General features: G+C 42.0%; 1 protein-coding gene and 1 long non-coding RNA gene across 13 annotated transcripts in view; one reads left to right on the plus strand and one right to left on the minus strand.

The window, feature by feature from the left end:
* The window catches only part of LOC136358485 (uncharacterized), a 1,172,843-nt gene that overhangs the window by 163,869 nt on the left and 985,061 nt on the right, over positions 1-23,913 (plus strand). The window lies entirely within an intron of this gene.
* KMT2C (lysine methyltransferase 2C) overlaps positions 1-23,913 on the minus strand; it is a 192,718-nt gene that overhangs the window by 115,918 nt on the left and 52,887 nt on the right. For all 12 annotated transcript variants that reach the window (XM_066314259.1, XM_066314319.1, XM_066314277.1 and 9 more), the window contains 2 exons: positions 15,270-15,408; positions 1,781-1,987 (listed from right to left, as the gene is read on the minus strand). In XM_066314259.1, coding sequence (XP_066170356.1) covers positions 1,781-1,987; positions 15,270-15,408 — 346 coding nt within the window. The remainder of the gene's footprint in view (positions 1-1,780; positions 1,988-15,269; positions 15,409-23,913) is intronic.

Genomic DNA, 23,913 nt, shown 5'->3' on the forward strand with positions numbered 1-23,913 from the left:
CCCTCAACCCCACACCATCCTGAACCCCACAGCACCCTCAACCCCACACCACCACACTGCCCTCAACCCCACAGCACCCACACTGCCCTCAACCTCACACCACCCTCAACCCCACACTGCCCTCAACCCCACACTGCCCACACTGCCCTCAACCCCACACTGCCCTCAACCCCACACTGCCCTCAACCCCACACTGCCCTCAACCCCACAGCACCCACATCACCCTCAACACTTCACTGCCCCTGGCTCCACATCACCACAGTGCCCTCACCCTCCCACCACCCGCAGCCCCTCACCAGCCTCAACCCTGCAGCACCCACAGCTCTTCACTATCCTCAATCCCACACCACGCACAGCTCCTCACCACCCTGAACCCCACAGCACCCACAGTCCCTCACTATCCACAGCCCCACACCACGCACAGCTCCTCATTACCCTCAACCCCACAGCACCCACAGCTCCTCACTATCCACAGCCCCACACCACGCACAGCTCCTCATTACCCTCAACCCCACAGCACCCACAGCTCCTCACTATCCACAGCCCCACAGCACGCACAGTCCCTCACTATCCACAGCCCCACAGCACCCACAGTCCCTCACTATCCACAGCCCCACACCACGCACAGCTCCTCACTATCCACAGCCCCACACCACGCACAGTCCCTCACTATCCACAGCCCCACAGCACCCACAGTCCCTCACTATCCACAGCCCCACAGCACGCACAGTCCCTCACTATCCACAGCCCCACAGCACCCACAGTCCCTCACTATCCACAGCCCCACACCACGCACAGCTCCTCACTATCCACAGCCCCACACCACGCACAGCTCCTCACTATCCACAGCCCCACACCACGCACAGCTCCTCACTATCCACAGCCCCACACCACGCACAGCTCCTCACTATCCACAGCCCCACACCACGCACAGCTCCTCACCACCCTGAACCCCACATGGTCCATCCCACAGCCAGGCCTGTAGCCCTGCATCACCACTGGCTCCCTTCATGTTTCTGTAGGGTTGCAGCCCCTCTGTCACGCAGACAGCACTGAGTGATCCCACATTCACCATCAGTTGTGAATGAAGCCAGGTCAACACAGCCCCTTGGTGACAGGACCCCAGTGTTATCCCAGTGCCCTTGCCAAACACACCGTGTACTGACAACTGAGGGGCCAGGTATGTCTCAGCCATCTCTCACAATCACAGAGAAGCCTGGGGACCATAACCAAACCCCGCTGTCTGGGAGAGCTGCCAGCAAACCCCACTCCTGCAGGGCAGGATCCGCTGCTGGGTGCCCTCAACAGCACTGGCACCATGCAAAATCCAGGGCTGGAGGGCAAGACGGGAGGCTCTAACCAGGTGGGCAGAGGCTGACCACTACTCCACAACACAAGAAGAGTCAAAAGTCCATCCTCTTCCACCCTTCATGTGCACTTTTACTTCAGCATCACAAGTAGATCTGTGCTTTACAGTAGCTATGTCTCTTTTCTGCTTTCTTCCAGAGTGAAGATTCTCAGTTGGGGAAGAAACAAATCCATTTTTACAAAGCAGAGGAGACAGCCACTGCTAAACCACTCACGTGTTGGTTGCTCTGGGGCTCTCTTTTTAGTTAGGTTTTGGTATGTGTTAATTTTCCTTACAAACATCTATTAATATTAAACCCCCACATTTACACAAATACAAGTCAGTTGCCTATTGCAGTACAGAACCAGTAATGATCCTTCCTGAATTTAGTGCAAAATAAAACATCTACATATTTATTGCAGACACACTTACTTCTTCTGGCCTCTCTGTTTGCGCTGCACTGAGTTTTGCCTTGGAGTTCTCTCACAAGCTCCATCGGTGCTGTCGCTGGCTTCACTCTTATTTAAAGGCTGGTTTTTCCATGGGATAACATACCCAGGAGTGGGACCGAATTGTTTTAAGTCTCCTTGTCCTAATGAGCTCCGTTCTCCACAGTAACAAAAGGCGCAGAGTTGTTCGCTGTAAAAGGGAAGATCATTACTTCTTTATTGGGGGGGAAACTAGCAGAGGATATCCCATCAAAGAGCAAATTTCATGCTAATTTAACCCTTTGTAACAAGACAATAAAACCTCCCATGTGCTATCAGAATTCAGCATTCAGAAACACTATTTCCAGCTAATTAACGGTTACATTAAAAGAACTTTTCTTCTGTTCACAAAACTGCCTGATTAAAGAGGCAAACACAGAAAATGTCCATGTTATATTCAAATGATTAGAATTTCCAAAATTCTGTGTGTCTAGACACATGGTTGCTAAAAGGCATCAAAATGTTGCAGAACACACAGAACATTATAACACATACATCTTTCTGGAAGCATATACAAATTATGTCTAACACAACGTGCAAATACTATACACTAGAAGGTTTACCAACATGGAGAAAAATGGAATAATGAGAAAACCACAGTAATGGCTGCAGTCACACATGCCAGAGCACACCACACATACAAATTCAACCATCCTCATTTACTTCAATATTTAAAAACAAAATTATGTCTGAAAGTTTTACTGGAGGAATTTTATATTTACAGAACTGTGACCGCTGCAATACCCTGTACCATTTGCAATTATGTTTTAACATGCACAACATAGTGACAGGATGGAAATGACAGCTCTGACAGCACTCCTTGTGTCACATCATATGGAAGCTACTGAAAAATATTTCTATAATAAACATACCCACAAACTTAAAATGTGAACTTCTGCAACTAATGCAGTTTGCATTAAAGGAAGGCCATTTAACACTTTTTTTTTTTAATGCTTAAATGAGCAATTCTGTTTTCTTCGTATTTATGCCCCGAAGACCCCAAAAAGATGCCTCAGGGAATCAGGCACTTGGATAGAGGCTTGGTTATGCCTGGATTCCATTTAAGTAGATTTCAGTGCATCTCCAAGGTGGCACATTTTGCATTTGGGACACCGTGCTGTGTGAGTGAGAGGAGGGAAGTGAAGTGGGAGGAAGAGAAAACCTTAAAGCTAAACTGCTGTAAAATATTTACTAAATTCTGGGGGGAAAAATAAAGCCTCCTGTGCCTTTCAGCCTGGAGAGACAAGAGCAGCAACAGAAAAAAGTGAAAGTGGAAAAGGAAAGTTCCAGATCGGAAGAGAAAACCTGAGAATCCAACAAAGCCACTGAGATTTGGTTTTTATAGTACTCTGGGATGGTTCCTTTTGATCTCACCATAGGGCAACAATAGGAAGAAAGAAAAAGAAACCTGAACTGATCTACTACTACTGGTAATACCAGGCAGTCAGATGCTAAGGAGGGGAGAAAGTGTGTCTTGAGTCCAAAATGAAGCCCAGAATGAAGCCAAATGCTTTTATTTATGGTTGATAGGTAAGATTGCACTTTCACATGCAGGCTGGTGGGCAGATAAAGTAAGTCCCATTCATGGAACTGAAATTACACCTTCCCATGGTACTGTTAGGAAACATTTGTCCTCGTCTCGTGGCCTCAGCTGCTCATCCCTCACTGATCTGCCTCAACACACAACCAGCATGAGCCAGCACAACCCCCGGAGCCGATGGCAAATGTCTGACACGTTCCAGAAATCTTAAGGAAAAGATATCCAAGGACAAAAAAAATCCAAAGAAAATATGGATAAAGGTAGTGTGAGAGCAGTGAAAAGTGAATAGTTACACTGAGCAGTCCATATTTCTATTTCATAGCTAGCTTTCAGTGTGAGAGAGCAACAAATACACTATTATTTGTCTGTCAGTGACTGTAACCATTGGACTGCCAGTGAAACCTGATCTGCCCTCACAGGCAGAGCTCCTAAGCAGGGAAAGCAAAGCTATTTATGCTGGTTGAGACTAGAGAGACTTGTGAGGAGACTTAAGAGATTTCAACAGGCAACACCACGGTATATAAGTTACACTAGTTACAAACACAAGATTATCCACAGTGGAATAAATAATTATTCATACATCCTGTTAGGACAGACTAACAGTGCTCATTAGAAGACTTGAGGATAACTACAAACAAATAAACAAAGTTCTTTAAAGTGGAGTCATAGCAAATACGCAATAATGTTAAAGTCTATAAAAGAGAAATATGAAACAGTAATTAAGAAAAATAAGTAACTTTTCAAGTGGTATTATTTGAAAAGGCATACAGGAGTAAAGCTGGTATTTCTGGAGCCTGTAAGGCAGCTCCAGCATCACAACTTCCAGCAGTAGGCTTTCCGCAGGCGGAGTGGAGCGAAACAACAGGAGCAGTGAGTTTCACAGCCACTCTGCAGCGTGGTGAAGACAGCTGTGAGGCTGTCAAGAATCATATGGCCTGTGCTCCTGCTCCAGCAGAGCTGGGGAACGCAGCTGAACCGGGTGCTCACCACGGGGAGGGGGCTGCGGGAGCCTGCGCTGAAGGCTGTGAGCACAGGGATGCAGAAGTTGAAGACAGGAGCAGCAAAACGTGCCCAGAGCACTGCCAGGACACTGTGAGGCTGAGATAGACAGGAGAGATTATACAAAGGGGAAAAAAAGGGTTTCACGCTTTCCAGGGGGGAAAACAGAGGGGCTTCAATTGTACCCACAGCCAGACACCCACAAACACTCAGTGGCAGTGAACTCCCAGCCTCTGCTGGATGCTGGAGAGACTCCATGCAGGAAAGCCATGCTCCTCTGCCTCCTGACATGCCACACAAAGTGGCCAGTTCCATCACGTTAGCCTTTTAGCTTTAAGTGCTCAGTAAATATTTTAAGTTATGTCTGTATGGGCAGAAGGTAGAGATTTTTTTTCCTATCATCTGAGGACTGCGGAAAGTACTTACAAATCTACTTTCCATATGTCAATATGCAATTAGAGGATCTAAATCTGTGATGCAAGAAGAGCTCTCATATTGAAGATAACGAAATAGAGATACTGGCAAATCTTTAAGATCAAACTCTAGATCTGTTATCATAATTAACATATTTTAAGAACAGGATAATTCAAAATGGGATAAAAAGCAAGAGACGATGTGTCACAAATCTTTTTATAAGCTACTAAGAAAAAAGAGAAAGAAGCTCATCATTTAAGATACATCCTGGGTGCTCCAACCCAGAATGTAAGTTCATCATTATCTGAAACTTCAACTTAAATTACATATTTCCCCATGACAAATGCTACTTTCTTATAACGGTTTAAAGATCCAGAGGTGGTTTATCACCAGGAGGTGCTCCTCTACCTCACCTCATCCCAGAGGGTTTCATAGATTTGAATGCACAGAAATTTTAATTCCTAACGTTGAGGAAAAGCTGTGTTTAGAATGAACCAGGCATATTGGGTTTTGGGGATGCAGTAAGAAGAAGAAAAACTAGTCACGTCTGAAGCTGATGTCTGTTCCCATCAAGCCACAGGAGGAGATCCAGATTTGGATCTTGCTTGAAGGATGCCCTTTCTAACAAGAAACACGTTGACCCCATCACTCTTCCTGAGCCATTCTCTTCTACAGGTTCTTATTTCATCGGGTCAGTGTCTCTTCCTCACGCAGAATTTACTCAACCCCCTTGACAAGAATCTAAAGTGCTATAATCCTCCCTGTCCACATCCTCACAAAGGATAACAAAATGCCCCGCAGACACTTAATCCTGAAGGAAGGGAGACCAGTCACTATTTCCTCTACTTGACTGATGACAGCCATCAGGACTCATCCTAAAACACAGACTTTCCCACTGAAACAACTTCATTTCAACACATACAGTATTGGGCAACTAATTGCACAATATTAAATCACAACCAGAGGAGGAGAAACATCTGGTTTGCTAGCAAATATTCAGTCAGAGAATTAAGGTAAAACTCAGAGTCCCTCAAAAAAATTTTTAGCAGGATTGAGCCTTAGCATCAGGATTACCAACACCTGTAGTTGGACTTCCAGGAGTAAGCAGAAGCCCCTCCTGGATCTTCTGAGCTGGGAAATGGCCCTGGGTTATCCTGTGTCAGCAAAGGCTCCTTGATAACAAGCAGATGTGCAGACTGGCTCATGCAAACATGTTTTGTTTATGCTGTGGCCCGTATCTCACAGATGCGCACTCGTGCCCACGTGAGCACTGTGCAGCTTCTGGAAACCTTCAGATGTGTCCACGGGAGGTTGTGTGAGCCTCAGCAGTATCTCACTCTCCTGCCTGTTTTTCACACACAGGGAGAACACACCACAAGCTGCAGTGATACGGGCACTGCCATGCCCCCACATATACAGCTGGGGGAATAAATCTTCCTTCCTCATTCTCACAGGAATAACTTCCATGTCTCCAGGGCCCCCACACAGCCGAATGCCAGGCAAGGCAGCCAGTGGCCCATGCTGAGCACGTCTGTCAGTGAGATGTTTGAAGTTATCCAACGCTTTCAGTACTCAATGGTGAGGGTGGCAGGCTAAAGGAAATCCTGCAGCTGCCTGTTCTGCAGAAAGGTTTAAAGGTGCCCTTCTTTCAGGAGAGGCTGCATAGGGAATCCAAGCTTCACACGGAGATAATGGGGAGGATGCCAACAGCAGGAGAAATTCAAACTCTTGGATTGAGCTCAAGAGATCCTCACCTTGCAACTTTCCTGAAATCTCTCCCAGCCTTCTGTGGGACTGCTATTACCAAAGGAGTTTTGCTGTGCATTCACCTTTTCCAGTTAATCATGCTAAAACCAGGTTTAAATAATAAAAAACCAATAGATTGTAATATTTGAAAAAATGCAAGGCATGGCAATTCCAGTAAGATCCAGTAGCTATAGCCATTGCCTCAGCATTAAACACTAGGCTGCAGATGAGCACTACTGCCATTTTTCACAATAACAATTGCACTGAAGTTAAAAAGAAACCCAACTCTAACAGCATTAAGATCTCTTTCATTCATGGTTTGGGTTGAAAAAGAAAGTGAAGAGGGTATCATGTGACTTTTGCTAAGAATTTGTTTTTAAAGGAATTATGCAGTAATTTTTCTCAATGCCTGGAAATACCTTCAGAATGTCTTTTTCACACACGTCTTGTTACAGAAATTTACGGTGTTTTTAACATCTATTTTTCATAATTAAAATTTAAGCTCAACACAATGAAATGGAGTATTTGGGAACAAATCAGAACTTCAGAGCATCGTTTGTACTAATTACTGAAGCAAACTGATGAGAATTGGCCTTGAGAATTCTTCTTCCACCTAACCCTGTTAGTAGTTTTAACATATGCTAAAAGGTGAAATTAAACGCTACAGGGGACCTACTATTTATTTAGCTCTGCCAAGTTGTGCTAATGCACAAAACACCTCTGCTCTCATTTTATGTTGTGTTATTTAAAGAGTAAAATGTTTTTCTCCTCAGTGAAGATCCACCATTGTACCATTTATGTAAATTCAAACCAATACTTGCAAGCCACATTTTAAGTGAAGAAAAAAAAAAAAAAAAGTCTGACTTGAAACAATACCAGGGATCTGCATCAGTGTGAGTTCAAATATATGTGAGATACTAACATAGCTAAAGTTACTCTAAAATTCAGATTCAGATGAAGGTTTTCAGCATCATCTAAATACTCTAAGTATCTGGACCTCAATAATAATGAAGCTTGAAAGGAAACCACTGAAGAAACCTCATTAGATGAGGCATAACAGCTTCACACTGATACAGGACTAACAACCCAATAAATCACCCTTCTGAATGAAGGATACTAAGGACAGACAAGGATGGAAAGGGCAAATGGAGACATCACAAAGAGAAAGAAGCAAAAAATCTCTGCTAAAAGCTGTATTTGTTTGAAACACAGTCTCCTTCCAATAGGTAACTGAATCACAGAACAACCTGAAATTGTGAAGTGGTTTGACACTGCCATACTATTATAGAGATTTGGGGTTGAAATAAGTATTTAACTTATGCAGCATAATTCTTAAAAAAAGGAGGTGGGACAGAGTTCATATGAGCTTCAGGTCAAGAATTTTAAAAGTTTATACAAAGCAATTAAAAGGCATTAGACAAATAACTGCTTTCCAATTTCTTCAAACCAGCACAGTTGGAGTTCTACAGCCATATAATCAACTTAATGATACTCTTCTCATTTGAAAGAAAGAAAACATTACCCTCCAAACACAACCAAAACACATCTTACTGACATTTTGAAATTTAGAAAATATGTTCTTATTCACCACTAATTGTGTCAGCTTTAATTTAAACACGTATTCAAAGCTCAGTTAGTGTTTAACATACCCTAGATGCAAGAGGAATTACCAGAATGCCAATGCTGAAAAAACGTGAATTTAGAGCTCTAATCCAAGGCTCTCTAGATAATTCCTTAAGGTCCATGTGAACTGACCTGTACTCTCAAATAACAATCTCCAACAGAATGCAATTGATTGTACCTGAAAAGTGGCAATTCATGCAATTCTGAGACTTATCTTCACCTCTGAGGGATAAAAGTCAAAGACTAAGAAGTCCTGTAGCCCCAACCTTCAGAATACATCTGTGCTCAGAAAGCATTGCCTACGTAAGTCAAATTCTCTCTCTTGGTAATTAATACATAATACACAGAATAGTTTGGTTTGGAGGGACCTTAAATATCCAGTTCTAACCCTCCTGCCAGGGCAGGGACACCTTCCACTGCAACAGGCTGCTCAAAGCCCCATCCACACCCAATTCACGCAGAGGTGCCAACCTCTGTGAGGCAACTTCATACAAATATTAACTAGGGTCTTACTATCTAAAAATTACTGAGGTTTACCATTTAGCAAGCTGGCCTTAAACAGCAGTTTTTCAAGAAATCTTCATCTAAGCAGGATAAGCAGAGGGACAGGGAATTTAAGAGGAGGTAGACAATTTACTATCCGTGTCCCTGGTATGCTCAGTTCAGGGCCTCCCTGGGTCAACCGTGATTCCTGTACATTGATTCTCAGTTTCTCTCTCATGAACTTGCCCATTCTGCTCTTGACCACACCTAAAGTTTCAGCAAACCACATCCTTTGGCAAGGATGTCACTCTAGGCAACTCTCTGCTCTACAAAGAATCACCTTTTATTCTGCATCTATCCCTAAAAAGTTTCACTTGATAACCCTCAGTTTCTTGCACTAAAAGAAACTAAACAGTCAGGATACAGCCCACAAGTCTCTCTAGTCTCAACCCATTCCATCTCTGATTCTGAAGCTTATCTTCCTTCTCTAACATCTTTTACAGACTGAAGGGTCCTGAATTAACTGGCATCTGTTTCCGATCTTTGATCAACCTTTCTGTTGTTCTGTAAAACGTTTTAAGTTTTACTATATTAATTTCTGAAGTTACAGACAACCTGTAACCCTATGAAAACTTGTCCAAATTCATTTCTTTAAATGATTCTATCCTCACCAAGCAGAGCCCATGTGCTTCAGAAGAGCTTTAGCCGATTGAAGCTACAAACACAAAGATTCTCTCTTCACTAAGCAAACTCCAATCTCTCTCAGTCCCTACGTGAAAGCAGACTCCATATGCACCATCCATTCCCTGTCAATGAACATCCTCCTGGCAAAGGTCAGAGACACTCACAGGGATCATCTCTGCAAATACAGCTCTGGGGTGCTGAGAGTCCAGATTTTACCATTTAAATCGCTTGTCCTTTCCATCAGCTTCAGTATGGAAGCAAGGAAGGAGTGCAGGGCACAACACAAGAGTTTGCTGAGTGAGGGAAATGGAAGGTGCTGGAGAAACAGGACTATCAACTACGGGAAATAACAAAGATCACACAGACAGCAGAAGGAAGCAAGAAGAAAACAGTCACAGCTGACAAGGAAATGAACAAGGAAATGGATAAAGGGATGAGAAGAACTACAGTGTAACAAACACCTGTCTAAAAACCACTGGAAATGGATGGGAGGAAACTGCACACCAGGCAAACAGACAAAGAGTAAACCTCAACTAAATGAACCCTGAAACAGTGATTAAAACTGATGAGCAGTTTAGAATTAGCAAAGAGAATGGGATATGAGCATTCAACAACATAAAAAACCCCAAGAGGCTGGCAAAGAAAGCCGGAGGCAAAAAAAAAACAAACACACAAATGGAAGAGGTGATATTTGGAAGGAACGAGAGAAAACGCTGTATTCACTCAACAGTGGAACAGAGGATCCCAGACTATTAAAACTGTCTGTGAATACCCTGTATCTGTGCAGCCCCTGACAAAGCAGGCATTCCATGCTGTAATGACCACTGCCCTCAGCCTTCAGCAGGGCCTGACACACTGCCAGCCATGGGCTGCTTCTGTCTGTCTGACTGCCATCTCCTAGAGGACAGAAAACCTGTCCAGCCATCAGACCCCTGACCTGCCAGCGCTCAGCTTGCTGCTCACCACTGCACGACTGGTAAGGAGCAGGGCAGACCCAAGTGGAGACAGACAGTCTTAGGATGAGACAGAAAAACTGCCTAAGAACATCTACAAGATGCTGAGAGTGGGACTCCAGAAACCTGGAGCACCTGTGAGCACCTGCTCACGCTGGGGAGGAGACACCTCATGGTTTCTGTGGTGGGACCTTTCTACAGAACAGATTAAATCATCGAGCAAAGGTCTAGGCAACTTAAAGGCCCAGCCATGAATCTCATGGATTATGGTGTCAAATCCCACGAGGCACAAGTCCTACATGAGAGCATTAAACACATTATGGCCACAATGGCAATTGTTCAGCCTAAGCAAAAGGCAGGATTTTGGCTGCCTGTGAAACCCTTCTTTGGCCCCATTTGTGTGACACGCCTTCTGCGCACTGAGAAAGACACAGACCATCTGGAGAAAACTCAAACCAGCAAGAAGGATCTGAGCTCAAGAAAACATCATCTACAAAGAAAGCAGGAACAAATTTGGGATTTCTGTTACGAGGTAAAGCATGCTGGGGAAATAAATGAGAGACTTTTGCACAAAGCTGTCCTCCATTATCCTTGGCAGATGGTACGAGTAGTAATGGAATAAACCCAGAATAAAGAGAGTGTGGGTTAGATGTGAGCAAAGTGGTTCCAACAGTAAAAACAAAGAAGAGACTGGAAGGGACTGTTTAAGGAAGATATGGAGTTTTTATTACTGGAAGATTTAAGAGCAGTTGATGTAAGCTTGTGTCAGGAATGACAGCTGTAGATAACTGCGCTGGAAAAGGAGGTGAACAAGATGAGTTCCAAAGGTCTCTTCCTGCCCTATAAATCCAAGGCAAAGTTGCTTTAACAATGATTCGTCAAGGATTCTCCTTGAGACCATTTCCCTAATAATGCATGAACAAACAGGATGATAAACCAGTAAATATTTAACTTTTTTCTCATTTTTCAGTGTGTGGTCTTAGTCTTTGTTGTGCCCTGCTAGCCAAATCAGTAATTTCACTCTGGGTTAGATTGGTCATTAATATAAAAGCTGAAGTAGTACTTTACTTTGGAAGACAAAGGAATGGGATGACCTCTTTCCAGATGTAAATCACTGGCTTCAGAGGAAGATCCCATAAATGCTTATATGGATCTAGAGCTGGAAATGTGAAGGCTAAACTCTGCAATGACTTCAAATGCCCTGTGTCATGCATAAGGTCCGTTCTCTGCAGACACAATTCTTGGAGAAAAACATTCATGTAGAACTACAAACAGTATCACAGTACATGTTATGAAAAGAAATAACCAGCTTCAAAATTAATCTTAATACTGGTATCTCCTCAAAACATGTGCTTGACTTTACAACTTCAATGAATTTCTGAACATATTTTAGTATTAAATCTTTTCTCTAACCTCCTCCTGCCTAGAGATCTAGCTTTTCCTTCCATCACTGCAGTATTATTCAGTCCAGCCTGTCTACTCTGCCACTCCACAATTTCTTTTTCCACTGAGTGTTGCTCTTACTGTTACGAATTTTGTAATGTGCTTTAATATTATTAAAAAAAAAAGTAACAAAGATAAAGAACTTCACTGCTACTTTTCCACTCTTTTCTTTGTTCACACAATCTACAGATGTTCACCAACCACTTCTTTTTGATGGAATAAAGTATCCAAGCCCTCCATCTCCACACTCCAGATTTCATCTTAGCAGCAGCAACAAAATAACAGGGAATGGCGCAATTGGTCTGGAATGAAAATTACGTGCTTTGTCCAATTACAAGTGAAGCAAGAAAGAAGGAAGGTGTTTTGCCAGTTCTTTGGTGGGTTTTTTTTTCTTTTTTTTTTGGTAGTTTTAGCAACAATCTCACAAGAGCAGATATTTAAGCAGGCTAAAGCACCAAAATCAAAAAGAGCTGTGTGAAAACCTCAGCTTCTACTTATTTAAGAATGTTCCGTCTTCATGATCATGGCCAAAGGACCGAAAACATGCAATTAATGCAATTCACAGTCTCCGAGAGCAGACAGAACGTAAAATGAATCAAAAGGTGTTTTGTTCTTCTACGAAATTGTGTTTCTAGGCCATTCTCGTCAGCTTTTAATGCCAGGGGTTGCCAATGTGGGAAAGAGAGCAGGAAGGTGGAAGTGGGCTCTGCCCTGAGTCGCAGCCGGCTCCTGGCTCCCTGCCTTCCCCAAGGGCTGCACTTCCCCTGCTCTCTGCAGGCAGCACAGACCAAGGCAGCAGATTCCTTTGGAAGGAGCTGGATTCCACTCAGCCATAAGTCCCAGGCTGACAGAAGCTCCTCACAAGGCTTATAAAAAGAAAAAAGGGAACAACCGAAGGAAAAGGCTCCAAACCCCATGACACTCATGATATATAGGAGCTGGCAGTGTTACTCCTGCCACTGCCAGGCTTGGGAGTTTATCTTTGCTTGATGTTATTGCCCCTCCCCACATGTGGTCAATAATTCACTCACTCCTTTCAAGCACACGCCTCATCCCTTTCAGTCTCCCTACCCAGACTCTCTTTATTTTAATGGGGTTTTAACACATTGCTTTCTGAAGCACTAATCCTGAATCTGTTGTTTAATTCCCTGCTCCAACCCCACTCGCTGTCAGTAGTTCTCTTGGTTTCCCATATCCTACCTCAGGAAGGTTCCAAATTTTACCAGCTCTCTCGCCTCTCTCTTGGATGTTTTTATTTAGCCATAGTCTCGGGAAGGATCCAGAGAAAAATACCACACAAGCCAGGCTCTGGCTAATCTCTCAGCTACTGAAATCCCCAGCCTAGATTTGACATGTCTTACTATATTAAAATCACTGTTTCCCAGTAGCAAATTATTTAATTTTTTTTCATGGGAAAGCCTTTATTTCACACCCTGTGTCCTGTGCTTCTCTAATTCCTTTATCTTCACTACCAAAGACAGAAACACAGAATTGTCTTATACTCAACTCTGAAAAAAGCAATGCAAAAGTAGCTCCACCTACACCTATATCTACTTCTAGTAGAGGCTTGGATTCTTTTCTGTCTTCCAGGCAATTTCTGCTCTGTCTGTTATGATATACTCTCATAATTCTCCTATGTCTAACATACCTAAAGCTATTTTTAAATATACAAACCCTTCCATTTTATTAAAAAGTGAGTTACTTATAATATAAAACAGAAAAGCTTACCAAGAAAGAGATTAAGCTGAACATGACTTATTTGTAAATCAGCTTTAAAACCACTTGCCCAACTTACAGTTTTAAGGCACTGTGGAGTCCCACTTTATCCTAAATCCAGACACATTTCCTCCAATCATTACACAACCATTATCAGTGTCTGTTATCTCACACACTCTATTTTCTCCTAAGAAAACAGACTCAAGCCTCCAGAACTCAGACCCCCAACCTCTGCAATGACACAGTGGCAGCACTACACAGTGACACAAGTGATCGACCAAAAGTCACAGATCAGAAGAGGCTTTTTTCAAGACTCACTTCCACAGAAACCCTGACACGTGGGGTTTTTCCACTGCTATGAGGACATCAGTGACTTCTGCAACTAACCCCCATTCTGCAGATAAGTTTGAAATCAAGATTACCTGGGGTCAGAGAAACCCTCTGATTCCCAATTAACAGTGTCATACCTCCTCAATACATTTCTTTCCAAAATGTCAGAGACAGAGTCTGATCACTATTATTTTAATTAAAAATTGATAGTACTCAGCTTTTTAATGCTTTGATCAGCCAAAGCAATGAGCACATAATAGCCATTCCATCCTGACTGATCAAAGTCAACACTTTCAGTTGGAAGGAAGAATAAGTTGAGGGCAAATAAGGGCTGGCTCAGAACCAGGCCAAAGTTTTTTCAGGAGACTGTTGTCCAGCTTTTAAGAAACAATTCTATGGTTATGAGAAGTCCTGTAATCAAATATTCATGATAACAGCAAAAAAGTAACCTTGAGAAGAACAGAGAGAGGATGAAACAGCACAAAAATTTTTGCAAATGATCCAAAACAGGGTCAAATAATGAAGCAGAGCAGCTGCTCAGTTCAAGTTTCTCTACATATTTCATGCAATTTAATCTCAGCCTTGGAAAATTCCATCAAGAACAGAAATTTTTACGTATTTCACTCAGGTATACACAGAAGAACTATTTAAGTGAATTTTCTGTAAGAAGGAAAGTAGCTCTTGAAATCTAAGACGTTTGTGAGCACGTAAAACATGGAAATCATATATGTATCAAGTAGATTAAGTAAGTTTTTGTGCATGGAAAGTATGTTTTGTGTTGGATTAGGAGGAAGAAAAATGATGACGACAGTTCTCTCCAAGTCTGTCAAAACATAATTACACCTGTAACTGTCTGGTAGCTGGTAAGAGCACCTTCTGCAGGAGAGACCTGCTACAGGGTTAGGAGCTGTTATCAGAGCTTCAGCAGAGAAGTTCTGCTAGAATTGTGTGACACCATTTCAACAGTGATCACAGACAGAGTGTTCTGGTTTCCCTCATATAACATAATTAATACTTTCACTGCTTTTAGGCTAATTTGTATTAATAAAAAGTTAAAAAAAATACAAACATTATTTTCTCTGTTATAAATTCCAAAACAAGGAAGAACACAGCCGATGTGACAAGCGATTTGGTTTACTTTGTTCCTCCAAATACACTCATACAAGCTGAAACATCAAAAATAACTTTCTATAAATTTGCAAATACACCATTTCCTACACAGCAGGAAAGCTGCAGTAATCACATTTTATCTCCTATCACTGATGCCTCCTTTAATTTACCCAGCTAATATGCAGTAACTCAAGGGTTTCCTGGAGCAGTGTGAGGACAGCACTCACGGAACGCGCTTTTCACCTTGATCTCCCCGGACGCCAATTAAGGCACCAGTCCCAGGCACTTCAAAGCAGCAGTCCCAGCCCTGTGCCCCGAGCACTCTGCACCCCAGAGCCCCAGCCCTGCCCCTGATTCAGCAGCCTCCTCCTCCTCCTGACTCTCTCACTCACCTGGTTTTGACTTCCACACCCACGGAGGCGGTGGAGCTCGTGGACTCCTCGGACACGGAGTGCTGAAGGATTGGTGTTAGCTGCTTGGTGCTCTCCACTTCTGTCTGGGCATCCTCTTCTGCAGACTGCTCTTTGACTTCTGGGCAAAAAAATATTAAAAAAAAATTAATGTTTTATCTGCATCTGGAAGCAGACGTTCATTTTATTTATCGACAAGTAAATAGCTTCTGCCACACAACAAAATTAAAAGAATAGGAAATTACCACATCTAGCTAAAACGTGAAACTGGATGCTCACAACTTTATTCCCATAACACAAAGTACCACTGTGAACTAAAGCTGCTCAATAGCAACAAGGGATGGGGTAAGGGAAGAGCTGTTCAGTGATGAACTTCATACAAGTTTTAGACATTTCCATTCTTTTAGACGTTTCCATTCTCCTCACATCTCCCATGCACCTGCTGTGTCGACCCTCAACAAACATCACAGTGAGCATGTCAGTGTGGGGTATGTTAAACTTTTTTCCCCTCCTCTATTACTTTTAACGTTGTTTAATTCCCTGCACAAATTCATTCCCAGGTACACTAACTATGGCACAGGGTTGAGGAGGTGAAGGAATGAAGGACATGGTTTATGTCAGCTTAAACTTCATTCTGAACTGAAGGAACATAACCAATTTTTTAGCATGTTTTCACATTACCTTAGCTGTTAGACAGAAAAATGTATACATCTACAGCTGACAATGCTGGATTTGACTACAAAGTTTGGTTTTGCTGTGAAACACGAAACATGAAGTTGCCACTGTCTGTGCAACTTTAAATCCTCTTCCCAATCATTTCCCCCTTTGCTTGGAGCGAGTCAGAGATTTACCAGAAGGACATGGCAAAGCACTGTTCCAAGTGCACCAGAATGCACAGGAACAAGGTTCAAGGCTGTACAGCAACAGAATTTGGTGTTTCTGCACTCCTCTGTACTTTGATTTTGAAACCTAAGCAACATAAAAATCACGGGACTCTGCCAGATGTGCTCTGGCATATCCAGCTTAAGATGCACGTGCCTCATCCTGCCTGTGTCCACAGCTTTTACATCTGTCTCACAGCAGTCCCCTTCAAAACTCCCAGTGAACATGGGTTTGAGCTCAGAGACCAGTACATACAGCTCTTGCAAAGAAGTCCACTTAGAGTAAAGCAGCAGATTATTTAGTAAACTTCAGCAGAAGATACGTTCACATTTTTCAAAAAATTAATGTACAACATGTCAAAATATAATTAAATATTGCAAAGGATAAGTGACAAGTGGAGAATTGAAAGGGTAGAAGAATCTGCGACATGGGTGGGCACGCATAAAAACCTGCTACAAGCTTTAATCTTATAAATAAAACCAAGAAAAGAGAGGAAAAGTCTCAGAACATAAAACTGCGCAGCTTGGTCTAAAATACTGAAATCATATGCCTGCTACAGCACATGGAAAATGGCAAATCTGTCTTGTTTCATGCACAGAGACTGAAGTAAAATTTTTCTTTAACCTAAAGTGAACTCATTTAGGGAGACAATGAGTAACATTTAAAGCCCTCAGTGAACACCTCTAAACCATACTGAAGTGAAATACAACATTAAGGAAAAAAAAAATTCCTGTTTATGACTGGGTGTTCCAAGTATATATATGTATGAGCTGGTGTAAACTGAAACTGCTTCTCCTATTTCAGTTAAACTACTCAGTAACATACATCTGAAATGTTTTTTGGACACCTGAAACATCCAAAAGTGACCACATGTCCAAAATCCAAATGGCTTGTGTTCAATTCAACCCATTTCACCAACCTATTCTGAAAAAACATGCTGGATGATGATTTGCCACTAAATAAATATCCTCTTGGGAATACACCCCTTGGAATAGTAAATATCCCTGTACAGAAAACAAAACTAAATAAACCCAAACTCCACACCCTCCGTTTTTGGCACTTCTGAACAAACATCCCTGGACGCTTCCTGGATGAAAATTCCCTAAACAGGCAGTGCCCAGCGGAGCCATTCACAACGGTCTGCGGTGCGTTTCCAAGTATGTTGGACCCAAAGGACAACCTTGTGCCAGTAACCCCCAAATTTCTAAATGCAACCTCAATGAAGAGAGCAAAACATAAACACCTAGAAGACAGGCAGACGCCGAAGCACTCAGAAGAAAACCCACAACACAGCCCGGGACAACCACGCCTGAAGCGCTCCAGGAAGACCACCGGAAACCCTGGCCTTGCTCTGCTCCATCTTGGCAGCTTTCTTTAACCTAGTTACACTGTGCAAAAGGAACTCTGTCTTCATTGTGCGCCCGCTGAAACTTTCAATCAACTAAAGGAAAAAAGCCATTTACTCTCTGCCAGCTTTCATCTCATTACCATTGCTGGGCACCCAGCACACTGGGAAGGCGAAGTTCAGAGGCACTCACACTCACTCCCAGGAACTCTGGGCTGTGTGAGAAGACACAGATTGTTTCACTACACATGACAACTATATGAGCTTACATCCTTATGGTGCATTTCCCCTGCTGTTTGCTTCTCCAGAGAAGGAGGGACCCAAATTATACTAAATGAGACAAACAACATCTCAGTCGCTGTCTCTGCAATAAAGCAAACTGTGCCTCAATATGCCGTTGGAAGACTGAAAACACGGTGCTCACTAAATAGCATGAAAGTAGTGCGTGTTACTTCTGAAAAATAAAAAACTTTGTGCAAGTTTTCCTGCAGAAGATTAAGGAAGAATAGGAGCACTGCATTTCATGAATCAAATCCCTAGGAGATGGATCCCAGCACTGGCCTAGCAAGGAGACATCTCAGATACATTCTTGGAAGCAGCTGGCACAGTATATTTAATGACCATCATCAGATTTGGGTATGGCATTCTACTTTGAAGCTACTGGGAATGAAGGATCCATGAATGATTAATAAACGTGAAGCTCATCTGCAGATTCATATATAATGCTTTATTCTGCATCCTCCTTTCATGGTTGTTTCTGGCACAGTGAAGGTCTTGCCTATGTATAGTGAGTTAGTGGGGAGACCGAGATTTAAAAAACCTTATTGTACAATTCCCCAGTGTCTCTAGGTTATTTTTTAATGTCATTATCCTTTGCTAAAACTTTAGGAAAATAATAGGAAACACTGCACGTAAAATTTTATTATTCGAACACAACTATATTCATAATTCTTTCTCACCTGGCTGCTGAGGACAGAAAAGCTTTCTTTTCTTACTAAAAGAAACCTACCAAAAGTACAAGACTGAAGTTCCTGTCCATATGGGCCATCAAAAGGCTTGAGACTTCCACATGCTTTACAACTTGGGTAATTCACAGAATCACCACTGGCTGAGGCTGGAAGGCAGCCCAGGGCCACCTTGTCCAAACCTCTGCTAAAGCAGAGCCACCAGAGCCAGCTGCCCAGACGGTTTTTGAGTACCTCCAAAGATGGAGATATGAAATGATAGGGAAAGAAATTAAATTGTCTAACACTGACAGGGGACAGACATGCAGGGAAGTCACCGGGACTGGTGAGATTTACAGCACGTGTATTACACTTCTCTTTTAATTAACGCTTCCATCACATTTGCTTCAGTAACATGTGGTGAAAAGACAATCCTTAGATTTTACACTATTTAAGTTGTAATTTAGATTTTTTCCAAATGAGGAGAAAAACACTTTACAGAGGTTCCAAGATTTCTTCTCTAATTATTTTATACTCCTTTACAGAGCAGAATGCAAAGAACACTCAAAATAACAAACAGCACGTAGCTCCCCCAGTCGACTATGCAGACTACCCACCTTCCTAACACTAGCTGGTCTCCCTATTTACATGTAGAGATTTACAACGTTCTGAGTAGTAATTGTGTCGATAATTTCCCATTTTCCTGCTCTGTTTTCAGACCCTTTGGAAACCTCTCCCCATGTGAGACACAGGTGGGACATGCAGACTCTTTTCTGTAAGCCCCCCCTGTGGCAGGGGATGGCTGGGATTTTATCACACAATCACAGCTTGCCTTGGGGATGTGATGAAGCAACACCAACTTAAGACTTAAAAATGTCCTCTTGTTACAAACAATCCTTTTTTGTTTTCTCACAATCACAAGGCTCTATTCTACGAGCTACTGGGTCAACATAAAGCAAATAAGGAAATGTATGTGTGGGCTCTGCTGTGGCAATCAAAGGACAGACATCAGCATATCCAAAAGGTTTTCTTTTAAAAACTCAGAAACTACCTGTCAAGTCAGAATCTAAAAATACCGTAAGAGTTCTACCAGAAAAAAAATCTTTAAAATATAATATTCATTATGAAGTGACACTTAAAAAAACCCCAAACAAACAAAAGCCAAAAAGCTGTCATAAACATAAAATTAATATTCTACTACTAAATTAATATTTCGATGCAGCAGGTCGACTGCTTAACCACTTTACTTTATTGTCAGACCAACTATTATTCCATGAAGCACATGTCATGAGCTCACAAAACTTTCACTAAGAACAGAAAGTATTGCAGACTGGAAAACACCAAGATCACCAAACACAGTGGGGACACACCAGGGCTCTCAACTGGTGCCTACCAAGATGTTCTGTGAGAGGCAGTAATGAGCTTTTGAAGGCAGACACAGCTATTTTTGCACAAGGAAGGGATAGTGGTGTGTCAGGAAACAGCCAAAGGGACCAGGTGCTTTACACATCCCATAGGGGTCTGCAGAACTACAAACACCACCAAAATTAACAGTTTTGACAGATAAAAACCAGCTCAGTGCAGCAGCAATATGAAAAGAAACCTTAACAAAGGAATGCAAACTGTGAATTTAAAATGCCTACCTGTCCTGGTTTTGGCTAGCATAGTTGGTTTTCTTTTTAGTATTGGGTACAGGGCTGCGTTTTGGATTTTGGACGAGATTTAATTTTGGTAACACACTGATGTTTTAGCTGCTGCTGAACAGTGCTTACTCCAAAGGACTCTTCAGTTTCCCATGTTCTGCCAGCAAACAGGTGCAAAAAGGAGCCAGGAGAGAGCATGGCCAGGACAGCTGACCACACCTGGCCAGAGGGATGCTCCACACCATAGAATACCATGCCCAGTTTGAGTTGAAAGGGTCGTGAAAGATCATCCAGTCCAGGCCTCCTGCCCCGGGCAGGGACACCTTTCACTAGTCCAGGTTGCTCAGACCCCATCCAACCCATCCTTGAACACTTAAGAGAGATGGAGCAGCCACAGCTTGCTTCTCTGGTCAACCTGTGTCAGGGGCTCAGCACTGTTCTAATCTTAACCCAGGGGTTTTACCTTTTTCCAATTCTCCTGTGCGGTACTCAGCAGACAACTGGGATAAACCATGACACTATCCAGTACTATAATTACCAAGTTTCACTCACTGTCCCAGTTATGGAACAAAACAACTTTCCACTACTCAGAGCTCCTAATTCTGTTACTGCTCTGGACACGATTTGATAGTAACAGCACCTCTCCTGCCAGTGTCTGAGGAAGTCACCTGCAGAGATCTCCCAGGCACAGAAATATTTTACTATGATCTGACAGAGGGTGGTTTTAGATTACTATTAGAAAAGAATCCTTCCTGTGAGGGTGGTGAGACCCTGGCACAGGCTGCCCAGAGAAGCTGTGGATGCCCCATCCCTGGAAGTGTTCAAGGCCAAGCTGGACAGGGTTTTGAGAAATGTGGCCTAGGGGTCCCTGTCCATGGCAGGGGGTTGAAACTGGATGATCTTAAAGGTCCTTTCCAATCCAAACTATTCTATAATTCTCTGATTTACTAACTGCAAGAGGCATTAGATGGAGACAAGAAGAAAATCTGCAGTTATTCTAGTTGTGTACATTCCACTGTATATTTTGATACTTTTCATTCAAAAGAAATGAGCTTTTAACTGCTCTTAACTGTTAAATGCATTTCGTACAGAAAATAACTGCAAATTTTGTATTAGTTATAAAATAAAAACAAGATTCTCAATGTAGGACCATTTAAACTGCAATTCTGTTCACCTGAAAAACATGGAGCTATATTATGGATATAACATGGAACCTCCATGACTGAGGAACTTCCTAAGCTAGGAGTGGTATTCAACAGCCTCTGATTATCTTCCCACTAATTTGTTTAGGTCTTTTTGAAACCCATGTCAAGTTGTTCATGCCCAAAGCATCCAGGAACAATGAATTCTGTAATTGCAGTAGATGCTGAGTGCAAATGCACCTGCCCTTGTACTCTCTGAACACAACCTGATGCCTCCTAATTTTTGTGTTGCACAAGAAGATGAATCACCGTGCCCTGTCCATTTTCTCCATACCACTCATCATTTTTTGGACCCTATTAAATTCCTCCTCAGTAAAATCACTTCAGATTGAAGGCTTTTACCTTAACTGATACCCACACAGAAGCTATTACTTATTTCTTGTCACAGTTGTTGGCCTTTCCTGTACTTCCCCACTTACAGCTCATCCTTTTGGAGAAGGGAAAGCAGAACTGCACGTGGCATTTAACATGCCAAGGATTTATAAAGCAAGAGTAGAAAGAGGAAAAAAACCTTGCTGACGCTTTATTCTTCTCATCCCTTTGCCAGTAATTCCTAGAATTTTTCTCTCTTTGACTTATAAAAGCTCCTGCAATTCTCAGAAGAACTGAAGCACCACTTGCTCAGGGAGCAAAAGCTATTTGACAGTGATTTTTGTTTATAAAAAAGCAGGATGGTAATTTTGCCCTGCATGTTCTTTTACATGAAGTACAACTGAATTAAGAGCAATTTAATTTCCTACGGTCACTCTTCAATGCCTTGCAAATGGACACCTCTTTTATTATCCTAAATAAGTTCATTTTACCCACTACAATGTTTCCCTTTGAACCCGACCCAGAAAAGGGCTACCAGGGTAGGTGTTTGTGAAACTGCAAGACCAGCCTGGTTTATACTGTGATTTTAATTCATCAGCAGTGAATTTCTCTTCTATTTCTTTTACCAAACTGAAGAGTCAACCTCAACACAGCATTACTTTAATAAAAATTAAGACAGGTCTACAGAATCAGCAAGTGGTTCCTGCTCATGGCAGAAGGGATGGAACAAGATGATTTTTGAGGTCCCTTCCAGACCATTCTGTGTTTCTATGGACTAAAACGTGCACAGAACAGCCCTTTTTCCAGTGAAGAGCATATAGCACACAAAGCAACTATTTCAATGTATTTGACTGGTAATGGCCATACAGATCTTCCACCACATCACTAATGACACAGCAGCAGAGTTAAACATCAAGAAAAATGGAAAATTCTAGGTCCTTGGAAATGTTCAAAACCTGTTGGAGTATGTTTAACAAAGCATAATTTGATGCAAAACCACTATTGAATAAATAAGCAAAACCAAAAAAAACTTGCATTTCAGAAAAAAACCTCCAGAAGGAAAAACTCAGTGAGGTTAGAATTGATCTGGAATTTACAGATTCCAGCAGGTCTCAAAACACCTGAGACAGAGATATTGGTCAGAAGGTAAAAAGAATTGGATTTTTCTAAATGGCCCATTTTAAGCATGCATGATGATAAATGGTATTATTGAGCAAGCCTGTAATGGTTTAAATGCAATTATCAAGTAACCTCCTCTTCTGTTTGTTTTCCTCATTACAAACAAATTACCAGAATAAAAAGCAAAAATAATAAGATGTTTGTAATAATTACAACAACATGCTTCAGTTCTGCTAATTTTTCCAGTGGCTGAGCAGGTAGGAGTCAGCAGGATAAGAAAGAAGAAATTACTCCTTTTCTAATGAGTACACAGAATATTAGTAGCCTTAAAAATACTTTAATGCATTTCTAAGCACATATTTGCCACAAATACATTTGGCCAAGTTTAATCTGAAGGCAAGCCCTCAGTGGTGTTAGTTGTTCCTTTCATTAAATTCAGAAAAGATGGGTGGTAATGATGAGGCCAAAGTATCTGCCTGGATTTTAAAACTGGATTTTGTTTGTTACACATTGCCAAGAGCTTTTGCCATCGATTCACCCAAACCAAGACTTGCTCTCAGGTGTATTTTAGTTTGCTTCAATGAGAGGTTCTACTCAGTATGGTCCATGTAATTGCAAAGGATGCCTATATTTCCTTTAATAAGCAGGATATTTCAGATTTTTTTTTTCTCTAGGAAAGTGCTTTTCAGGCTGCTTCAAAGCTGATGAGATTCTGAGCTAGTCCAAAATTCCCTGGCAACTTCTGCATGAATAACTTTCCTCCAGTGAGACATGTTTGATTCTGGTTCTTCAGTGCTTTGCCCAGAGACAAATGAGGCTGGTCAGAGGAAGCTTTATCTTCAGGAAGTTAGTGTAAAGTCCAGCAAGAAATCAACTGGCCAGGCAACGTCACTGGGTCTGATAAAAATGTCAGTAACAAAAAGAACATAGATAAGGAACTACTGGTTGATAAAATCATCCAGGCTCTTTTATCTATTATCAACTCTGAAGCCTCTGAACATCATGGAGAGATGAGGGTCTGGTAGAAAGCACTGGCTGACATGGTATGGATAGTTAACAGAATAAATACCTGATGGATTTATTCATAATTTCCCAAGAGATTCAGCAGATCAAATAAACTTATTTTACTGCTTTTCTTCCAGATCTGAATCTCAACGTTTTTATGGGACATAGATAGGA

Source organism: Sylvia atricapilla, chromosome 1 (genome assembly GCF_009819655.1).
Source record: "Sylvia atricapilla isolate bSylAtr1 chromosome 1, bSylAtr1.pri, whole genome shotgun sequence".
In the NCBI taxonomy this organism is placed as follows: domain Eukaryota; kingdom Metazoa; phylum Chordata; class Aves; order Passeriformes; family Sylviidae; genus Sylvia; species Sylvia atricapilla.